This window comes from Crocodylus porosus, unplaced genomic scaffold (assembly GCF_001723895.1).
Source record: "Crocodylus porosus isolate Cpor-Errol unplaced genomic scaffold, CroPor_comp1, whole genome shotgun sequence".
In the NCBI taxonomy this organism is placed as follows: Eukaryota; Metazoa; Chordata; order Crocodylia; family Crocodylidae; genus Crocodylus; species Crocodylus porosus.
Genome location: NW_017728886.1, coordinates 36,517,766 through 36,541,707, shown reverse-complemented (window position 1 = coordinate 36,541,707; position 23,942 = coordinate 36,517,766). Strand labels below are relative to the sequence as shown.

At 43.8% G+C, this 23,942-nt stretch overlaps 1 protein-coding gene across 1 annotated transcript in view; it reads right to left on the bottom strand.

The window, feature by feature from the left end:
- The window catches only part of CUBN (cubilin), a 251,865-nt gene that overhangs the window by 109,317 nt on the left and 118,606 nt on the right, over positions 1-23,942 (bottom strand). Inside the window, exons 30-31 of the mRNA XM_019532506.1 lie at positions 12,482-12,656; positions 7,349-7,530 (exon numbers count right to left, since the gene is read on the bottom strand). Coding sequence (XP_019388051.1) covers positions 7,349-7,530; positions 12,482-12,656 — 357 coding nt within the window. The remainder of the gene's footprint in view (positions 1-7,348; positions 7,531-12,481; positions 12,657-23,942) is intronic.

The window sequence follows — 23,942 nt, the reverse complement described above, 5'->3', positions numbered from 1 at the left end:
TAAAGAAATTCTTCCTTATGTCCAGCCTGAAACGGTCTTGCAGGAGTTTGTGACCGTTCAACCTCGTCATCCCTTGGGGCGCTCTGGTGAACAGATGTTCCCCCAGATCCTGGGGGAACCATCAGCTGATATGGTTGGTTAATCATCAGCTATCAGTATCAGCCAAGAACATTTTTATTGGTGCACCCCTAGCAGCTACTGTTAAACATCTCACTGCATATTTTCATTATTTTCATCCTTTTCTGTAGATTTAGATGTCTAACTTACACACTGAAGTTTGGAAATGTTGTTTAGAGCAGGAAAGATGGAAAAGGCACAGAGAATGTTCAGTACCTTCCAGCCACTGTGTGGAAGTTAATAAAGTGCATTTAATAGATACATCAGTGGGCTGCATCACCTAGACAGACTATTTTAAAATACTTTGCAAGGATCTGATTCCATCTTTGGTGCTCAGACAAAAAGCATACATTCATAAATTGGCAGACATCAATATAAAGAAAGGAAGCAAGCAAAAAGGCAGCTGGTTTTGCAAAACATCACTTTAATTTTATCATAAACAATTTTCTTTTTTTCTGCAAGTTCAAAAACTTTTTTTTTCCTTTCTGTTATCTGACAAATCAGGAGGAGAAAGACAACAAGGGCTGACTTTAATTTTAGTTGAGATTGAACCCAAATGAAAAAAAAGAGAAATCATAAAGGAAATAAATGGCTACAGTCAGTATGCCCTACTGTAATAGGGGGCCTTCCAGGGGCCAGTCCACCATTGGCCCACCCACTTGTTTCTGGGCCAACCACCCGCCTCACTCACCTTCTACGCCTTGTTGTTTCTTAATTGGTTCTAATTAGGTGGGAGGCTACCCATTCTTGCCCTGATGCCACGGGGTGCTGCCTGTGGCTCCGTTCCTCCCCTACACAGCAGCCAGGCCTTGCAGATGACATCTAGCTGACACAATGATCCCGGCCTACAGTCAGACCATAGGCTTTATATAGCGCACACCTTGGGTGGCAGACTTACCATCTTTTGGGCCTCTACTGTGACCCTCACTGGGGTAGGTAGTGGCCAGCCAATTACCTGACCGGGACCAAGCCTGCCCTGGCCCCTTCTGGGGCAACTCTATGCAAACTCACACATGCACACTGGACTCCCAGCCCTCTGGTTTCCCCCTCACTGGGGCTACAGGGCTTCCCTCCCCAGTGGGGGCTCAGATGGCCATAACCATGCCTGGCCCCAGCTGTTACCCACAGTGATGTGGAGGCTAGGGGTTATTGAGGTGCCCCAACCCACCTTCCACCAGGGTGGTAACTGGTCTTGTATTTTCCTTGAGGCTCCTGTGCCACTGGGAGCCCCACCAGGCCACCCACTCCTGGTGGGGTGCAGTTTTAGATCATGCCCAGGCCCTGAGAAGGTGACTCTACTCTCTGGTGCTCTCAGCACAGCAGCCTTCCTTCTGTCCCTCTAGAGTGAGTTCCCTGCTGTGGTGCTGCTGCTTCCAACCTCACATCCCCAGGGTCCCTTCCTAGACCAGGGGCAGGCAACTATTTTGGCTGGAAGGCTGTTTAAGTTTTGGTTAGCTGTCAAGGACTGCATGGGTGGCTCTGCTCACTGACAGGTGCCCCGCCCCTAGTTATTATCTTGCAACTGGGAGTCCTGCACCTAACCGCTGACCTTTGCCACCAGAAGTCCCTCCCACTGCCCACAGAAGTACTCCTTTTGCCTAGGGGATTTGTCATCTTGGAACTGGAAACAAAACAAATTATATTCTAAAAATCAAACAACATATATTAATTTGATTTCAAAAACTGTTTTTGTCCTGAATTATACATGTTTGCATGGTGTACATAGAGGTGACTGCATAATAGCTTAAAATGAAGTCTTACTTCTGTACACTGTGAGGCCGTAGGGAGGGTTGGGGGGTATGGATGGGTGGGTACAGGGTTTGTGGAGGGCTGTGGATGTGTGTGTGAGGGTATGCATGTATGTGGGGTGTAGGGAAGATTGTTTGTGTGAGTGGAGATGTATGTGGCTTGTGGAGGGCTGTGAGTGAGTGGGTGTGGGGGAGTGGCTAGAGGGGCTGTGGCATGTGTGAAGGGGAAGGGTGGCTTGGGCATGTGAAGGGGTGCTGATGCCTGCCAGCCCAGGCTCTGCACTCCTGCCACCCTGCCCTGGGCTTCTACCAGCCCTGGCCCTGGGACACCAGCACAAGCCCTGTGCTCCGCCCGCCCACGCTCTGCCATTTCCCCCCTATCTGCCGCTGCTGCCCTTCCCCATCTGTTTCCTTCCCTTCCTTCCTGCCTGCAAATACCACTCTCCTCCCCTGCCTACCCATTGCTCTGGCAGCATGCAGTTCCTGGCTGCTTGGCTGGGACTGAAAGATACAGCCGGAGTCAGCTTGGCTCAGCCCAGCCCCTGCAATTTCTAGCTGGCTCCTGCTGCACTGTATAGTGCCTGGCTCCTAGCTGGCTCCTGCTGTGCCTAGCCAGCAGCACATGGTTCCTTGTTGTATGGCCAGGATTGCATGGTGCAGCAGGAGACAGCCGGAAACCATGGGAGCAAGGCCAGGCTGGTTCCTGCTGCATCCTGCACTCCCAGCCATGAAGCTGGGAACTGTGTGGTGCCAGACTGGTCGGGCTGGCTCCTGTTATGCCGGCAATCCTCCTCACCAATTCTTATCTGAGTTTCCCTCTCTAGGCAGAAGCTTCTGGTTGAAGACTGAGGAGGGGGGAACTGGGAGGGGGGGGGGCTGGGCAGGCCTTGCTGCTGCCACCGCTGGGTCCTACCACCAGCTTCTCTTTGGTCCTGTTGCCACTGGTGCCTTGTCATCTTTGACAGGCAGCCAGGGGCAGATAATAACCAATTTTCTAAATTTTTAGGGGTCCCATGGGCCAAATAGAAAGCCCTAACAGGCTGGATCCAGCCTGTGGGCCATATTTTGTACACCCCGTCCTAGACCCTGAAAAACTGCCCTGGCTTGGTGTTGCAGCCACTAGCCTAACATGTATGTTCCTCTGTCTCTCTCCCTTCCCTCTTCTCTGGAAGTCTTTTTACTTCCTTTGTGACAGCTAATTATTCTTATCAGCTGGCCGAGAACTGTGGGGCAGGCCTAAAATCATGTTTCACTGCCCCACTATAAGCCTTTGTAAGCCCACAGCCTGCGACAGTCCCATTCTTCAAAAACCAAGGAATGAATTCCATTCTTCAAACCTAATTAAAAGCCTGATTGGAGCAATACTAAGATATATATTTCTATAAAGTTATGGCAACTACAGGTCTAGCAGAAGCAGAAAATGTGTATTTTCTGATGCCATGTTGTTACTTGTCTGTTATTTGTTAGCTTTACTTGGTTGCTTCATAAGGATCATTTCAATGCCATGGGTAGAATGGAACATAATTCACAATATTAAGCCATGTAATACGTCTCTCCACATAACTTTTGAAAGTGAACTTGCAAACATAAATTGAGATCCACAAGGCATCCCACTTGCTGCATTAGTAGAGGAAAATTATCTAGGCATGTGACTTTAAAAAAATCCATATTGCCTTTCACACTGTGAATAGTATTGCTGTGCTGCTATTTCCCCTATCACGTAATAAGCTTGTCTAAGTGACTCATTGTCTTCTTGTTGAAATGAGAGTAGTCATGACATTTGCAAAAGCACAAGACAAAATACAGAGAGAGATTTCAGTCTTTTAGCTATGTTTTTAAAATTGTACTTCATGGCTAATTTCTCTTTAAAGGTCCCCTTTCCAGCATCTTGGATTCTTTAAAAATGCTTCCCCTCTGTGGCAACCCTTACAAGATTCAGTTCTATATTCCTGCTTACAAAATGTTCCACTGGAATAAGAATAAAAAACTAATTTATGTAATATAAACCACTTCAGAGAAAAAAAAACTGCATCTCCCCACCCTTTAAACTGCGTCTCACTTTAAGCACAGTTTTTTGAGTTATGCCTTAGCATTCTGTCCAGGTATTCTCTCATGTTGACTTATGATTACAGTGGAACTTCAGCTATAATTTCTAACAAATACAGGGTCAAAATATATAGGAAACAATATACTACATATATCTTGCAGACAACACACACACAACCAGGTCTTGGAAATTGCAATGTGCTCTATATGCAAGAAATGTGGTTATGGGCAAAAGTAAAAGTAAAATCTGCATTTGACTCTCAGGGAGCAGAACAACAAGCAGACCCTGATCCCTAGCTGTTGCTAATTAGATACTCACTATAAGGAAAGATTGTTTTTTCTTTATCCTGCTTTTCAAAAACAAAGTTTGTATTATATTCTGGGTCATGTTTTATTCAAGAAAATACGGTATTTTCATTGTCCTATTACAGCATTTCTCTTCAAAAAACATGGAATAGAATTTAGCTCTCTTAAGCCCCTGACAGACATTACACCTAAGCCATGATTAACTAGTTAATTATGTCTTAAGTAGGGACCCAGCCACATGTTTATTCCATTAATGACATGTTAAAACAGGAAATAAGCCACAAAATGATTACTAGGGATCCTGGTTTTCTGTTTAAAAATCGCAGTTTCTCTGATTAAACCCTTCCCCCTCAATTCGTATTTTATATATATAAACCCACTGTTTCCTATGATTTTTCTCCTTAAAAAGGAGAGTATCTATGTTTTTCCAGGGCGAATGGAAAACCTGGATACCTGGTGATTACCCAAGGTATGTGTAACAATTTTGTGGCTGATTCCTATTATGCCTTCAATTTAATTTGTGAGCGGTGCTCTTAGCCTTGGAAGCACATTGGAACCCTTCAAGACTCCAGTGTGTTCCCTGCATCGGGGAGCCTCAATCAGCTGATTGGAGCTCCCAGCCACTGGAGATCATCAGAGCCAAGGACTCTCCTATGCTCCACTGGCTGACAGTTGTAATCAGCTGACTGGGGCTCCTAGCTGCGGCTCCTAGCAGAGCCAAGCTTGCTACTTGCCAGTGCAGGAGGTCAGGACCATGATCCTGGGCTCCCCATACACCAGTATATATGGCACAATTGGGATCTGATTTCCAATCCCACAATCACACCTCCTGCCATGCCATGGCAAAAGGCACGATTGTTGGGATCATGCCTCTGATCTCATCACACCTTTAATTTAATATCTGTCAGTGGCCCCAAGTCTCAGTATAATCCTGAACTACCTGAACAGACCATTCTTTGTCCCTCTGTTTTGTTTATAAAACCATGTGTGAAAAGATGTGCTTTGATGTGTTTTCCACTGAATCATGTTTCTAGAAGGAATTAAAAACACTAGGAAAAATCTTACCAAAGAATTGGCCTACAGCTTGCAAAAAGGAATATTTCGCAACACATGCTATTTTGAATTGTGTGGTGAGAGGCAGGAATAAAGAAATGGGCAATGGTGCACAAAAGGGCAGAGGGGTGTCCCTGGGGGAACTCACAAAACACATAAAATCCATAAAGATAAGGGGTGGGGTTTAGGGAGGAAGGGTGGAACTAGTGTGTTAAGTCACACACAGCATTTTTTCCTATAGTAGAAGACTTTAAAAAAATCCACTAACTTCCTTAACTGTCTACATTTTCCATCTATGCTGCTTTGAATTATTATTAATAAATACATTCACAGTAACATATCAGTTTACAAATCTCCATTCCTTCTTCCTGGCTTACATTCCCATGAAACGCAGATAACTCCCTCACAAAAGGATGTGCACACACTAATTTTATTCAGGTGTTTCATGAAAATAACTCCAGCTTATTGGTGTGACAAAAGGGAAAAAAAATCTCATCCATTTAATTGTTGCCTTTTCTTTCACATTAAACTAACACTGAAAAACTTTAATAAAACTTGAATGCAGTAGACCTTCACACATCTGAACCCCACAGGGATCCCCTCTTCTTATATGCAAATGTTTAGATTTGCAATGGATTTATACTATAAAATGGCACCAAAAAGAAAGAGGAATATTTTATTATTATAAAACCTAGTAAAAAAACCTCATATCATTGTATATATGTACAGGTATTTTCCATTTCTGAGGCCCAAGTTGGGAGATCATATAATTGCAGCATTTGAATAGATAGCATTCAGAAAAATAAAGGTTCACTGGGCCAGTCAAAACGCTGATTTTTAAAAATCTTTTGGGGTTCAAAATAGCATTCTCCATCTTCTATTCTGAAAAAAACTTTAGTTTGACTGACAACTAGAATGTCCACAATCCAGAAAGAATGTCTGTCCAGTTTCAAACCAGTTCAGACTACCTAGGTTAGATTAACCTGCAAAGATTGAATCAATTCAAGCTCAGGCTTTTTGAATGTTTGTCCCTAGCCTTAACGTGTAGACAATCCAGGTGTTAAAAGCACCAGGACCTGCCCAAAATTACTGTGTAAGAAGGCCCTAACACTATTAACAACATAGACCTGTTTTCAAAAAACTTCCTGTTCCTGCCAGTTTTAATTCACTGTAAACAAGGGTTTATCAGAGAAAGAGGGCTGGATTTTGGTTTAGGTTCCCCATGTTTTATCTATACGTTATGGATTCTCACAGATCACACGTTCCTTTGTACTGAGTGAAGTAGAGTTTGACAGTAAAGGTCAAATTTCCTGGTTTCTATTCTTATGAGGCCTATAACTTTGGCTTTGCAATGTCTTGTTTTTCACATACTGATTGAGCTGCAGTCTGAATTCCTGTGTTCAGTAAGGGCTTGCCGGTTGAGAGCAATATGAATCTTCCACAGGACAGATTCTCTAAAAAGGCAATTCAAAAGCCAGACGAGGATCACACAATGTAGTATGCACATAAAGAAAAAGGTCAGAAACATTTTTGTGCCTGGCATTCTCCCTTTTCAGCTCTATAACAAATTTTGTGATCCTGGACAGGAACATCACATGATGACAAAACATGTACTAGAACCTACAAGTAAATAACTCAAACCATAGCTCACCCCACAAAAGGGTACATCATAGTCATATTCCCATCTTTTCGTAAGGAGTGCTGGGAATGCTTCCCCACATACTGTCCTGGGGCATACATAATCCCAAAGGAAATAGAGAGAATGCAGCACCAGTGTGAAGCTTGCTCCATGACTCCCTCATACACTCAGGGTTTCCAAATAAGCTCAGTTCCATGTTTCACTGACAGCCCTAAGGAAGGCATAAAAGTACTTGTGCAGACTGCCATTATGGGATGAACAAAGCAAATCCTTCACATTTATTACGGTTTTAACCTTGTAACTCACCCGGTAAATGAATAAATAATCTGTAGATAAATAATCATCACTTGTAGTCTAGACTTCATACTGAATTTCCTCTTTTGAAAGCATTCCTCTCAAGACTGTTAAGGAAACTTCTGAAAAGTTCAGTGGTACTTACAGAAACATTATCATAATTGCAGGCATGGTGAGGTTCAATGTCAAAATCTGTGAAGTTCAGTAGAATGCGATGGCCATAGTCAACTTGGATAACCCATGAACAGTCAGTGTTGTCATTATAAGGATTAGGGTAGTTTGGAGAATGAATTTCACCACTGGTAGCTTGAAAAACACCTCCACAACCTGGAAAAGATGTAATCAATAGCTCTTTCATCCTTAGCAATATTTTAGCTGGTCTTTTAAATTAACAGGGAAATAACTTAAATGACTTAATTTCTGTTGACACAGGAATCACTGCATGGGAAAAGCACAATGTCTTCCCACCCCACTCCTCTCCCTTTCCCCGGTTCAGTGACCTGTCTCAAGTCATCATTCCTGCCTGATAAAAATATAAAACTTGCATAACGGAGAGCCATGCAACAGTTAGGCTTTGTGAGAGAAGTTTCTGACTAACCCCAAGCAACTAGTGAGGGACTTATGGGCTGAAGCATGAGGGTTAATTTCTTTATAGCTTTTACCCTTGCTATTTTAAAAGTTCATAGATTGCAAGGCTGGAAGGGACCTCAGAAGATCATTGGGTTCAGCTCCCTGCACCAAGCAGTACATATAACTGGGGGTCAAGTGACCCCAGCAAGGTGACTGTCTAGTCCCCTCTTGAAGATTCCCAGGGTAGGTGATTGCACCACCTCTGGAGGAAGCTTATTCCGCAGTCTGGACACCCTGACTGTGAAGTTTTTCCTAATGTTGAGTCTGAGTTGATCTTCCAGGAGTCTGCGGCCATTACTCCTAGCTTTCCACTCGGGTGCCCTGGTGAACAGTTGCTTACCGAACCCTGGATGTACTCCTCTAGTGTAGCGGTAAGTTGCTACCAGGTCCCCTCTCAGCCTTTTTTTCAGGCTGAAGAGTCCCAGGTCCCTCAGCCTATCCTCGTATGGCTTCCTTGTTAAGACTGATCATATATGTGTGGCTCTTTTCTGGACTCTCTCAAGCTTGTCCATGTCCTTGTTAAAATGTGGTGCCCAGAACTGGACACGATACTCCAGCTGTGGTCACACCAGTGCTGAGTAGAGTGGAAGAATCCTTGGCTTTGCTGGAGATGCTTCCATTGATGCATGCCAGAGTATTATTTGCCCTAGTAGCTACAGAATCACACTGTCAGCTCATATTCATACTGTGGGATATTATTACTCCCAGGTCCCTTTCATTCATGATGCTAGTCAGTTTGGTGCCACCAAGCCTGTAGGTGTATTGGGGGTTGCTTTTCCTGAGGTGGAGAACTTTACATTTCTTGATATTAAAAGTTATTTTAATAAGTATTATCCACATAGATGTCCTATACTATTTACACATTAGTGACAATGGTTGGATTCGGCACACTGAAAAATCTAAGATGAGACATAACGTAAGTCTCACATTTTCTCAGACCTTTGGTATAATCCAGAACTAAAATCTTATATTCCTTCTAAGATCCATCCTTTCTCTTATTTAACTTCCAGGCCAGGAATTCTCTGGACTAGGTAGAGTTGTTCCACTTGTAGGAGTAATTGAATTGGGCTTCTGACCTATTTGATTAGAAAAAAACCAGACAGAGACCAGAAGTGTTGATACTGCTTATTTCCGTTAAATATTTTGAGATAACGAATTCTACAACGCTTTGTTTTTTATCTATGATATAACACCCTGTGTACAGATGTTGTTTATTTTTCTTTCTGAGAAACCAGAAACTGATAACTATTTCTATAAGCACAGTTTCACACTTCGTTAAGTAAACAACCTGTATGTCTGTGTGTGTGTTAATGATCAGTTATTTACTGTCCCTCGTATTTTTTTCCTCTTTCTTTGTCTTAAGTATAAATATGCTTGTAAACTTAGAAAGTGCAAGAAATCCTTTAAAACAGACAAGTGGGTGATTCCCCTTGCTGTATGGAATTCTCCCTGTGATCACAGTGTAGCCCTAAATAAAGAAAAGCTGGCTCTGTCAGTTCTGATTCAACCACAACGCGAAGTCTGATTTCTTCCACACACTTTATTCTTATGCACTATTCTTGAAGAACCCAATTTGTTCTAGCCAAAATAATGCTGCAGGTTCTGAAGTCTGAATACACCAAGGATGGGCACTATTTCAGTTGGAGGGCTGCTTAATGTGTTTTGGTGAGCTCTCAAGGGCTGTATGGTTAAGCCCTACTCCCTGACAGCTGCCCTGCCCCCCTGGTTGCTATCTTGGGAAGTCCCACCCCTAACCCTGGACCTTTGCCACCAGAAATTCCTCACCCTGTCCTTGGAGGAAGGGTGGGGGGGTTGCCATCTTGAAACTGGAAAAAAAACCAAATCATATACTAACAACATCAAACATCTACTACAACTGATTTTAATTTTATTTTATAAAATATTTTTGTCCTGAATTATGTAGTGTATCTAGAGGTGATTGCATAATAGCGCCAAATAAACTCTTACTTTTGTATACTGTGTGTGGGGAAGTAAGAGGGTATATGTGGGGGCTGTATGGTTGGTGAGTGGGTGTGAGGGTGTGGGTATGGTGAGTGGGTTATGTGGGGGAGGGTGGGGGTAGGGAGTGTGGTTGGGGTAGGGGCATGTGGGAGTGTGTATGTAAGCTGTGGGAGAGTGCAGATGTGTTTTGGGGTATGCTGGGGGTGGGGTGTGTGTGCGATGTGTGTCGATATGGTCAGGGGTGTTGGAGTGTAGGTGGATGTGTGTGGGTGGGTTTACAGTGGGGGAGTGTGGGACTGTGTGTGGGGACTGTGGTGGGTGTGGGTGTGTGTTGGAGGTATGGTGGGAGGTGAGGAGCCAGCCCTGCCTGTCCCATCCAGGCTGCAGCATGCAGTTCTGAGCTGCAAGGCTGGGACCCATATGGCACAGCATGGGGCCAGCCTGGCCTGCCACAATGCGGCTCCAGTTGCAAGGCTGCAGACTATCATGTGGCATAGAGCCAGCCTGGCCCATCCCAGCTGTGGTGCACAGTTTCCAGCTGCAAGGTCGGGACCCATGTGGCACAGCACGGCACAGGGTCAACCTGGCCTGGCCCATCCCCTCCATGTTGTGCCATGCAGGTCACAATCTTGCAGTGAGGAACTGTGCACTGCAGCCAGGATGAGCCAAGCTGGGCTGGCTCCATGCCATGCTGTGAATTCTCTGGCCTTGCAGCCAGCCCCACCCATCCTGTCCTGGCTGCAGCGTACAGTTCCTAGCTGCAAGGGTAGGGATCATATACCGCAGCACAGAGTTGGCCCAGCCTGCCTTGGCAGCATGCGGTTCCCCACTGAAAGGCTGGGACCTAAGCGGTGCAGCATGGAGCCAGCCCATCCCATCCCATCCTGTCCTGGCAGCACGTGGTTCCCTACTGCAAGTCCAGGACCCAAGTGGCATGGTATGGAGAAGCCAAGCTGGGCTGGGTCTGTGCTGTCCAGGCTTCATGCCGTGCTATGTGGGTCCCAGCCTTGCAGCGGGGAACCATGTGCTGCTGGGCTGGTTCTGGCCATATGGTTCCTGGCCTTGCAGCTGGGACAGAATGGGGGGGCTGGTTCCCCACCTCCCACCATACCCCCCTCACATATCCACACCCTCCCACAGCTCCCACATATACTCCCACCCTCCTACCATAACCTTACACAATCCTACAATCTCCCACTATAACACCACATTGCCAGTGGTCTCTCCTATCCCCACGTCACCCCATCCCCCATTCTTACCTGAATTTCAACTCTCAAATGAGGTAGGGCTGGGGAACAGCCACAGGGTTGCCAGGGCAGAAGGCTTTGCTAGCCAGAAACTTCCAGTCTTCAGAAGCTTCTGGGGGGTAGGGGTGGAGTGGGGCAGGTCAGATTGGGGTTGGGTTGGTTGCAATGTAACCAGAGACCAAACTGCTTGCTGCTATGACCAGAGACTTGTGCTGCCAGTGCCTTGTTGGCTTTTGAACAGGTAGCCACTGGCAGGTAATAACTGTCTAACTTTTAGAGGGGTCCTGTGGACTGGATAGACTGGCCTGGCAAGCCAGATCCAGCCCACAGGCTGTATTTTGCCTGCCCCTGGAATACACTATGGTGGATCCAGCAGATGAAGTGCAAGACTTTTCAGTGGGATCAAACAGATTCCAATAGGGTGTGCTGAGGCTATAAAATGTCTGGGTGATAGAGATGGAGTCAGAAATAGTATTGAAGGGGGTTGGAGATGGAAGGGAACTGTGAAAGGAAAACCAGGTAGGTTTTAGGATCTGGTGTAGAGGACAGAGAAAGAAATGAGAAAGTTTGGATGTCAAAGAGTGAGGAAAGAGAAGACATCAGAAGTTTCAAATAGTTTGAATAAACTACCAATCAACATCTAAACACTTTGGAAAGGCTCAGCTCAATAAATATTTTCGGTTGCCCTTATAGTCAGAAAAATCCTGAAACTTTCAAATAAAACTGTTACTTTCAAATAATCCTGAAACTTTCAAATAAAACTGTAAAAACAGAGAGGTGTGAATTTCAACAATTAAATAAATCACTTTATTGAATTAAGTGGGAGAGCTATATTTAAAATGGTCAAGTGTTCACTATTCAGTTTAGTTATTTACTGATGATTAGCACTTTCATAAGAACCCTATCACTGAAACATACCTTTGGATCAATGTAACATGTATTTCCCTGATTGTTAGTAAGGGTTTGAGCAAATCATCACAAAGGGTTGGATGACTCTCATGAAGTTCCAGGTTTTACTGATCACTCCAAATATTTTTGGAGTTTAAAAAGTTCTCAAGACTAGGGTAAATTCTCAAATCTCTTTATACTTGTAATTTAAAACCAAAAGGAACTTTTAGTTAAAACAGAATAAAGAGCATTTTTTTTTTTTAGGTATAGGGAAAACTGTGAGATTTAAGAATCTTCCCTAAAATCAAGCTGCTGCAAATGGGTAGCAAATTTAATCTATTTCTTTTTGCCATTACTATTTCTCCTTCTCCTCTCCATTTATATTTCACTTTTTCTTGTAAATGAAATCCAACCTAAGCAGCATTTGGATTTGTTTTGAATTTTCAAACCCAGAATATTTAAATAGGTTAAAGTGTGCAAAACTAGTTTGCCTATTCACTAGTTTTCCTGGATTTCATGTTTTCAACAGCAAAGTGTCCCTGAATACTCACCTCCTGGTATCTCTTGCCAAGTTGCATTGAATCCCTTTCCATTCACGTATCTGTCTGTCTTGAATCGGATTGCAACAGCATTGCCGGTACTAGAGACTTGTAGTGGGTTCTGTGCTGATCTTGACACACACAGCTGGGCCAGTCTAGGAGCCCAAAAATCTGGCCCACCATAGATCTGGAAACAGAAGAAAAAGTGACAAAATCCATTTGAAGACACAGTTCACCATAACAATACAGATCAGAACCAACTGCCCTGATGACACAGCTTAATATTCTTATTACTCAAAACATGTATTGCAGTCATTCAGGATGAATTAAAAACTCTTTAGCCCTAATTTTTTTATTCGTGTCTCCAAATTTGCAAACATACACAGCACTGTAGTCTGTTCCAAGAGACCATCCATGAAAGTTTACTTCTCTGAACTACCCATATTCAGGATGTTTATTGTATAAATAGAAGTTGTACAAATGGCATTAAGTATTGGTAGAAAAAAAATCAACAGGGTTATTTTAACATGAACCACAAAATAGGATTTTTTCCCCAAAGTTCACGTGATGTCTATGGGAAGCATTAAAACACTGATCCACACTGACCATGAGTAAATTCAAGATTCTAGGTAAACTTTTGGCCTGGTTCTTGCATAAAGTAAGAACCCTTACCTTCTTTGCCTTGCATACTCTCCCCAAAACTGCAAAACTGGCACCTGCAGGCAAGGGTACCAGGCTGCAGCCCCACTAGGAGACTAGCCATACAGCTGCTCCAGCTCAGCCTTGGCCCTCGTATGAGGTTCTCCCATTTCCTGCAGGAATTTGTCCCTGAAACAATACTCGCAGTGTCCCAGCTATGGACCTCCTTGCCTGACTTCTGTATTCTTGCTAATGTCTTAGACCTCCTGGCTCTGAACCCCTGCCTTGCCTCTGTTTTGAACCCTTCTGCCTGCTCCCGCCTTGTTCCTGCCTTGGAACCTTACCCCTGCTTACCCTATTTTCTGCACTGTGTTCTCCAGTTCCTGACCTCTGGCCTGGCTTTGACCACAGACCCATCTGACCCCAGATGAAATACGCTAGGCTTGCACTGGACCCCCAAGCTTTGGCCTCTGGAATTAGAATATTGTTGATCCTCGGCTTCTGAACCTGACCCCCAACATCTGAGCTGTACCTGTGACACTGATACAGTATTTTAATATTCTGGTGAAGCTCAAAAGGTTCAGAAAAGCAACAGGTGAACATTTTAATGAACTCATACACAAAAAGTCCGTGGTCTATCTTGAGTGCTGTACAAAAAAACAAATAATTTTAAACTATGAACCAATTCCATCCCCAAGCTTAACATATGTTCAATACAACTTTCCATGTTTTGATTTGCTGTTTAAAGCAGGTTGCCCCACCCTGCAATTCTATAAAGGTTGTGGAGGAAACAGCACTATTCCCTTTTTTCCAGGGAAAACAGTCAGTGGAAATGACAGAAAGGCATCTGAAACACTCTAACTCCTGTCCAGAGTGAGTAAGGAATAAGCAGTATTTCAAAGATGGTCTCTAAGAATGTCCAGTACCCTGAATAGTCATAGAATCAGAGAGAAGAAGGGCTAGAAGAGACTTCCAGGAATCATCTAGTCCAACCCCGTGTGAGACAGGTTCATCAGTATAAATTAAGTACAATCTACATAAGACTATGGTGAACCTTGATGAATCACAGACATAACACCCTAACCTGACAGGTAAAGCAAGGGAACCAAGGCCGCCAATGTCCTGAATCTATAAAAGGTTGTCAATATATTCTCAGCAAAGCCCAGAAGCATGAGAAGCACCTGTAGTAGAACATAGGTATAGCTCTACCTAAATTATCCATGACCAGTGCCTGTCTACCTTCTTTTTGAACATCTCCAGAGATGGAGAGTCCACAACTTCCCTCAGCAGTCTATTCCACTGTCTCACTATTCTAACCATAAAGAAGTTTTTCCTGATATCCAGTCTAAACCTACTTTGTTGCAACTTCAAGCCATTGGCCTATGTCCTACTCTCTGCAGCAAGAGCCCCATGATTGGGGACTACTTATCTGATGCAGGCATGGCAGTGAAAAGCGGGAAACTTCTGGAGGAGTAGCCCATGCTATTCATCAGCCAGTTATCTGTGCAGCTTGGGCCAGTGCGGGGAGATGATGTCAGCCAAAAGCACAGGCAGTCAGCTTTAAAAGCTGGCTACTGAGTGGAAGCCAGAAGGCAACAGCCTTGAGGCAGCTGTGTGCTCCTGGCCAGTGCAGCCAGAGTAGCTTCAAGCCAGGGACACTAAGCCGAGTCCTGAAGAGGGGTGTTCCTTCCAGAAGACTGACGCTCCGTGCTAGACAAAGGAAGGATGCTGAGGGAATAATTCTGTACCTACATGCAGTAAGGAGAAGAGGCTTCTCCCTCCCTGATTCATTCTCCTTTTTCCTTTTTGTAATTTTGCATTGCCCCTGGAGCTGAACACTGTGACCATATTGATGGGCATTAATTCCAGGGCTGAAGAACCAGGGAGCCTCAGGGACTTCAGGTAGGAGAACGAGTTGACCCGACCGGCTTTTCTGTCCAACCTAAGAAGTCCAGCCACAAGGAGTGGGAAGCATTCTCCTGTATCTGCTGCACACTTTATAAACAGAACGCCATAGGAGGAGCCATCGTCCTACAACCAGTGTGCGCTCAGCTGCTCTGCCTATTAGAATCCATTCAAGGCCTGATTGGGGCTACACCACATACATGGGCATCCAGAAAAAGCTCAAGCCATTTGACATATGGCCAAGTCCATCAGGTTCATCCACCTTATTTTCCTGATTTGGTGGCCTATAACAAATCTCCACCATTATATTGGTGCTGCCTCTTTCACCTTTCATTATCACCCAAATGAATTCTGCTTTGCTGGCTTCTTCCTCCTGAACCAGGGAACAAGTATATGTGTTTTTGACATACAAGGCAAAACCACCACTTTTTTCCCCAAACCTGTCCTTCCAAAACAGAGTGTAACCCTCAGTGTTGACATTCTCATCATAACAGCTGTCCCACCAGGTTTCTATGATTCCAGTCACATCCTAGCTCTTTTCACAAGCTGTAGTTTCCAACCCATCTTGTTTATTCCCCTTCCTTCTTGCAGTTGTGTACCTGCATTAGATGGAATTTGCATTTTGACTTGTTCGCTTCCCTTTTGCATCACTTGTTGCACTCCTGTAGCTCTCTGGTCCTTTCCCAGAGTTACGCTGCCTCTGACTCCTTTCCTTTCTGGACTGTGTGCTCTGTTGTTGAAGCATTTTGATCACCATCCTTGTGGAACCTAGTTTAAAGCCATCCTTACCAAGCTGGCCAGATGGCACTCAAGATGATCTTTCCTGTTTTCTTTAATTCTAGATAGGAAGAGACTTATTTGGCTTGTGATGAGAAGAAGCCTGACTTGAATTTATAATAGCCTCTCTGTCCCATCCATTATCTCAAGGCATTCTGGAGAAGCCAGAATGAATGAGACTGCTGTTAGATGAAAGCTTGGAGCAGCAACAGTGCTGGAAAAAAGCATGTGTTTGTGCTTGAAGCTCAATGTCATCAGCAAAATCTTACTACTTGGCTGCTTGTGGGGCCCAAGTAGTCCAACATCTGTCAGAAGTCTGTTCAAAGTGGGAACTCTTTTCCTTTTATTTGTTGTATCTTTTCCTGCATCACAGCACTAGCAAGTATACAGCCAGGAACATGTGTTCTTAATCATCTAAAATTGTGCAGTAATGGTATTTAGCAAGAAAACTGAGCAAAATTATTTCACCATAATGAAAATAATGTATAGACAGATAGGCTTTTAAAATATTCCCATTGTGTTTCTACTTCCCTGAGGCCTCCCTTTTGCCACAGACAAAATGAACCAAAGTCATCTATTGCTTTTTAGGGTATTAGAGCAGAGATAGATGAAGGTGGCTCATCTTGAACAACTATACATACTGTTAGGCACAACAAACCAGGAAAGTAAGGGGAAGAAAATGTTGGTGAAGACTTTATGGGTTTTCTCCATATTATTATCCTGTTTTGCAACAGCCTTTTGTACAATTTCAAAATCAAAAGGGAGAGTAAAAACCATGCCATTGTGTTACTTTATTATCACTAGGAATGGATTTCCTTTTCTCTTTTATGCCAGCTCAGCTAATCAGATGCTTCACAAGAAATGGAGCTAAAACGAGCCAGAATGTTTCCATAACAAAAAAACCCCACAATAAAATGCTACTTTTGGCTACAATGAAAACCAAATCTCATAAGAAAAAGAAAAAAAGCCAGGGGAGAAAAACATTTCAGGGTGTGGTCCTCACAGACCTACACTGTGTCTAAGCTGCAGAAAGATAAAAATAAAATAGAAAAATCTGATTGGAGCACCTGATTCAGAGACAAAATATGTTTTTGATAGAATGGCTGCGGGTGCAGGGCATTTCAATAAAGCCAGTGGTTTTAGTCTGTTTTTATCATTTGTTTCTGCCCCGTTAGTTCCATTTATTGTTACAATCAAGTCAGCATTCCAGAGTTATGAGCAACAGACGGCTGTTTTTATGTGGCTGACCATCATCATGACACAGTTCTGGGAATAAAGCTGGCCCTGGTTAGATATAACTGCTTGCTCAGTGGTGCTTTGATAGAGAGACAAAAGTTTAAGTATAATACTTAATGGTATTAAGATCTAACAAAATATCTCTTTATATTTGCATGGAAGGAAGGGGTACATGCCGGGGCAGATCTAGGGGAGGTATAGTGGTGCACTTGCACTCCAGTTTGATACCCACTCCACCCAACATTTAAAACCAACTGCCTAGGGGGGGCAACAGCATTTTTATTCAGGTAGTACTGAGTCAACTAACTTTATGGCTCATTATCATTTCCCTGATTCCTGCTAATCTCTCTCTACTCCACAGGTTTTAATGATCCTCTATCCTTTTTGCTGTCTGTTAGCCACTCCCTTCTATTTCATAACTCTGCAGAATCATTTTAGGTCTAGCTGAAAACTTTAACTCAAATGTGGTAATATTAACTCAGGTGCAAAAATGACAGACAGTGAAGTATTGGAAGCACTGTCAATATGCTCAAGAGGGCTAGATTTTGTTTTATGAATCTGAATAAGGGCCAATCCACAGGTGCAGGTAAAGACTTGATGGAAACTGATGTACGATCCATACAATCATGCCTCCTGCTATGCCACATGGAAGCATGATTGAGAATCTGATCCCATCATGCCTTACTGTCAACAAAGGGAGAACCCAATCCAGGCACCCCCTGCAGCAGCAAGAAACAAGTTCCTGCATCCAGAAGCCCCCTCAGCTGATGGTGCTCTCAAGCTGTGGGGGTATACCCTGCACCTCCACAGCTGGGAGACTGCAGCTCATGTGATTTCCTATCTGGAGAGGTACCCCCACATATCCCTGCAGCTGGGAGATCACATGAGCTGCAGTCTCCCAGCTGTGGGGGGTGCCTGGGGCCCCCCTGTGGCTACCAGCCTTGTCAGCTGGGAGGTCCCAGGCTCAGGGGTACACATGGGCTCCCCCAGCTGGGAATTCTGAACAGCTGACAGGGCTCCCAGCCACAGGGACCCCTGGCCATAAGTTCAATGGATGGCATGCTAAGAACTAGCTACAGTTATTTCACATACATTGTGCAATAACTTTGTAGCTTATTCCTCTCTATCTTGCCATCAATTGACTGAACGTGTAGCGGGTGACTATTTAAGGCATGAATAACTAGTTACATTAATTGGTACAATGTATACATGTGGCCTAAGAGACAAATCTCTTCTGACTATTTTTGCTCAGTTTTTGTTTTTTAAAAGATATCACCAAAAATCTTTGCAGTTCACAAAAACATGTGAGTTGTGACTAGATACCCAGCACAATTAATTTGATCAAGGGGTAGAAGCATAGGCCAGAAATATATTCAAGGCTTGGTGAATTTCATCCTAGAGTACGTAAGGACCTAAAACAGTCTCTGAAGCATTGGAAAATAATTTTGAGAACTCATGGAGGATGAGGGAAATCCCAGAGCACTGGAGTACAAATCTGGTATTTATCTTTAGAAAGGTGAAGAAGGAAGCTGCAAGACATGACATGCCATATCATCTAAAGAATCTCACAGCTCAAAAAACATCCTTAAAAAAGCAGAAGGAAACTGTTGATGGAGTCTGAAGCTTTACAAACTGTGACTAATAGTTTGAAATGTGGGTACCAATAATAATTTAAACTAATTAAGTAGTTCATTTTTCAGGGGTGTTGGCAACTTACATGTTTCATTTAGGTAAGGTCATTATTTTAGCTATCACTTCTTTATGTGCCTCAGTATTAGAGCATGTCAGAAAATGTAAGCAGACAAGGATCTTTGGGTAAATATGATATCTTAGCCAACTAAATAGTTGGAAAAATTGTTCTTTGCAAACTTTTGGGCGCAAACGCCCTTCTTTGGGCATAAAGAGAGTCTGCTGGTGTTTTGTGTTCTCCTGGATGGAATAGAAGCCCATACGCAAAATGCAGGTCTGTGAAAATGCAAATCAGTAGAAGTGAGGATCAGAGGCCATGGGAGACAATAGGTGTGAGACAGGTAGGTGGCGGGGGAGGGGAGGAAGGTGGGGGGAGGCGGGGCAGGGAAGGGAGGATGTTGACACACTGGATGAGCTATATTACATTTCTGAAGGCACAGGTGTAAGATCCAGGAATGGTGATGGTTCTGTTGTAAGGTATAGTTACAGGTTTGTGGTGGCAAGTTTTACGTTTCTTGTTCCAGCATGGTCTAGATTTATATGGTGTGTTTTGGACCATAGGAAGTTTGCTTCTGGTGATGAGATTGGGAAAAAAAAAATCATGAACTAAATATAGACATTAGATTTATGGCACATCATAACCTGCCTGCCATCAGATAACCCCAGATAAACGCTCTACATTGTACCACCTACATTCTACACCAGGTCAACATCTCCCTGTTTCTCCCCCATCCCTTCACCTACCTGTCTCACACCTATTGTCTCCCATGGCCTCTGATTCTCACTGTCACACAGTGCATTTTACAGAATTTTGTATATTGGCTTCTATCCCATCCAGGAGAACACCAAATAACAGCAGACTCTCCCTATGCCCGAAGTAGGGTGTTGTGCCCAAAAGCTTCTGAAGAACATTTTTTCCAACTATTTAGTTGGCTAATAAAAGATATCACATTTACCCAAAGAACCTAGTTCTACTTATGTCCAAGACAGCTACAACCAACACCTCATAAAATTAAAAAATTTAGAAAATGTCATGACATTTTTCTCTGTTCTTCCACATTTTTCAACCAGTTCAGCTGCATATGTATTGGGCAGCTGACTTTAACACTTGTGATCTTGTTTTAAAGCTTAAAACATGCTGAAACATTATTTTTCAAAGCATTAAACTGGTTTCAATGCATTAGAAGTGACAGTGGCTGGGATTCTGAAATGGCTTCACAAGACTTTTTACCATGACAAGGTGAACAATGTACATGAAATAGTATTGTACAGGAAGACAGCAAGGGAACATCTTGCAATGGTCCCTAAAAGCATGTTTTCTACTTCTACTAATGTAGCTTCCAAATTTGGGATATGCAGTCTACAAGACTCACTTTGGGAACACATGGTTTCTAACATAAGAAGCAAGAAAATAAGGCAACTCTCTCAACTGTCTATAGTTTAAATAATGAAGCTGTACATTCCTAGACACAGCCTTTTGGTTCTTTGAACTTGTTAAGGCATTAACCCTTTCCCCCTCAATAATATTACAGAAATAGAATGCACTCCTAGAACATAAGAAGTGGCATACTAGGTCAGATCTACGGCCCATCTAGCCCATCTTTATCAGTGGCAGAAATGGAGGAGAGCATCAAACACTCTCTAGAGTGATCTATCCCTCATTCAATCCCTTCCCTGGCATTCATCTCTTACGAAGTTAAACATCTCCAGCCACTCTGTTCAATAGTTAATAGTAGATCCATGAACTTAGCCAGTCTATTTTTGAACCTGACTATACTGTCTGCCTCTACCACTTTCTGGTGCAATACATTTCACAAGTTAACTACACATTGCATAAAAAAGTACTTCTGCTTGTTGGTTTTAAACCTGTCACCTACTAATTTCATCAGGTGGCTCCCAGTTTTAGTAATCCACTCTTAGATCCATCTAAAAAGAATAAGCCCAGATTTTGTGATGAACTGCTTTGTAGGACTGTGCGAAACAGCAGTGTTCCATTTTGACCGGTATTTTGATGGAACAGGGTTCTGTTTCAAGTTCTGTTTTGATTTGAAACTGCTGTTTCGTTTCGTCAAAACAGTTTTGCCGTTTTGACCCTGTTTTGACATTTCGCCCATAGGCTGTAATGGGGTCAAAACCACCTATAACTTTGTCATTTTCTGGCCTGATTTGGATGAAACTTGCAGGAATGGTAGCTTAGCCCCTTATGAGGGCATGAAGTCTGCCAAGTTTCAAGGAGATAGGTGCAGGGGTTTGGGGAAACTGCACCTCAAAGTCTTGAAAGCAAAACTCATGTCATGTGTATGTGTTAAGCCACAGTGGGGTCAAAACTGCAGGCATGCTAGCCCCTGCTGAGGCCACAAAGCCTGCCAAGATTAAACGAGATAGGTGCAGGGGTTTGGGGGAAACTGAACGTCAAGCTGCAGACAAGCAAAACTCATGACATGGGTGACACTGTGTGTGTTAAGGCACAGCACGGTGAAAGCCACAGGCCTGCTAGCCCCTCCTGAGGCCACGAAGCCTACCAGCTTTCAAGGAGATAGGTGCAGAGGTTCTGGGGCCCTGCATTTCTGGCTAACAGGCAAAACTTGTGTCATGGGTGCTTATGGGACTATGTCTGTCTTGGGGCAGAGGGGGGTGAAAACTGCAGGCCTGCTAGGCCCTGCTGTGGCCACGAAGCCTGCCAGCTGTTAAGGAGATAGGTGCAGTGGGCTTCAGTCTCAGCAGGGGCATGTGACTGTGGCTTAACACACACATGTTTTGCTTTCAAGACTTTGGGGTACAGCTTCCCCAAACCCTTTGCACCTATCTCCTTGAAGCTTGGCTGGCTTTATGCCCTTAGAAGGGGCTACCATTCCTGCAAACTGCATCCACATCAGGCCAGAAATGACAAAGTTATACACTGTTTCAACCTTCCCCATTATAGCCTATGGGCAAGACCTTGAAACAGCGTCAAAACGGTGAAATGTTTCGACTTGCCTCATTTTGTTTCGAGGCTGTTTTGACAATACCTGTTTCATTTCAATTTCACTGTTTTGACCTCAAAATGAGTCGAAACAGCACTGAAACAAAACTGGTGGCAAAATGTCGCACAGCCCTACTGCTTTGTGCAACTGTGCTTATGTCTACACTACAGTCTGCAGATAGGACTGCTGCACACCCAGATACACCCACTAACATTTATCTAGCTAGCTCTCCTATAAAGAGCTCTGAAGGCACAGCAGCACAAGTGTCAGCTCAGCCTGCTGATCACATATCCATAGGGTCTTTAGTGGAAAAGGGAAGCTCATAGAATCACAGAATAGAAGGACTGGAAGGAACCTATAAGATCATCAAGTTCAGTCCCCTACCTTGGGCAGGAGGTAGTTGGGCTCAAACGAGTTCAACGAGGTGCTTGTCCAGCCTCCTCTTGAACACCTCAAGGGATGGCGACTGTACCATCTCTGCAAGGAGTGTGTTCCAGATTCTAGATACCCTTATGGAAAATACGTTTTTCCTTATGTTTAGCCTACATTTTTTCTCAATTAACTTGTGCCCATTGGTCCTCATCCTCCCCGGGGTGCCTTTCTGAAGAGTTGCTCCCCAAAGTCTTGGTGTTCACCCTTGTTGTACTTGTAAGTAGCTATCAAGTCACCTCTCAGTCTTCACTTATTAAGACTGAACAAACCCAGTTTCAGGAGTCTCTCCTCATAGGGCCTATCCTCCAGGACTCTAACCAGATGGGCAGCCCTTCTATGTACCCTTCCAGGCTTACCTACATCCTTCCTGAAGTACAGTGCCCAGAACTGGATACAATATTCCAGCTGTGGCCTCACCAATGCCGAATAGAGGGGAAGGAGCACCTCTCTGGACCTATTTGCATCACATTGGCTGATGCATGTCAGAGTTCTGTTTGCCCTGCTAGCGACTTCATCACATTCTTGTCTTATATTCATCTTCTGGTCGATTGTCACCCCCCAGGTCCTTTTCAGATGCAGTGTCAGCCACTGGACCACCACCTATCATACAGTTATGATGAAGGTTCTTCCTACCCAGATGAAGGACCTGGTACTTGTCCCTGTTGACCCTCATCTGATTGCGTTCAGCCCATAGGACCAATCTGTCAAGGTCATCCTGGATCCTTACCCTCTCTTCAGAGGTGCCCACATTACCCCACAGCTTGGTGTCACCATTTCATTTAATCATTGCATTTTCCACTTTCTCATCGAAGTCATTGATAAAGACCACCAGCCCAAGCACTGATTCCTGGGTGACACCACTGGAGATGACCCTTCAGGATGAGGCCATCCCATCAATTACAATACAACTCTCTGGGATCAGCCCCTGAGCCAGTTGCTGACCAACCTCACTGTAGACTGTCTAGGCCAGAACCCTCTAGCTTAATTGAGAGAATCTCATGGGAAACAGCAGCAAAAGCCTTGCTAAAGTCTAGGTAGATGATATCAACCTCATGTCCCTTGTCCAGCTGGTTAGTTACCTGGTCATAAAAGGACACCAGTTTGTTAGTCATGACCTCCCTTCAACAAAGCAATTCTGGTTGCTTCTTAATAGCCCACCAGTTGTAAGCTTGTGGTTGATGGCCTCCTTGACAATTTTTTCAATGATTTTTCCCAGGATAGAAGTCAGACCGACCAATCTATAGTTTGTAGTGTCATCCTTCTGTTTCTTAAAGATGGGTACCTTAGCCCTCTTTCAGTCGTTTGGGACCACTTCTGAATTCCACAACTCTTTGAACAGCTTCTCCAGAGGCACCACTATAAGCTCTTTTAGGACTCTTGGATGCAGGTGATTTGGCCCCCACAGACTTAAAAACATCCACATGTTTTAAGAGTACTCTCACTTGTTTGGGACTAATTTAATGTGGACTGTTGTCTTCCCTGTGCCTCTGGATAGGTGACCAGTTCCTGTCTGATTTCAGGAATACAACGTGAAGTATTAAGGAATACTTAATATTCTGCCTTTTCGTAGGGGTCAATTGTGGGCTGTCCCACCGTATTCAGTAGGGGTCCCACAGCGGAGCATGATTTTTTCTTGCTCCCTATGTACCAATAAAAGGACTTTTTATTGTTTTTTATTTTGGTTGCTAGCTTGATCTCCATGTATGCCTTGGCTTTCTGTCTCTCATACCTGCAGACCCTGGCCCTATGAGCGTACTCCTCTCAGGAAGCTGAACTGTTTTTCCATTGCATATATGCTTCTTTTTTTCTTTTTCAAAAGTTCCCTAATGTTC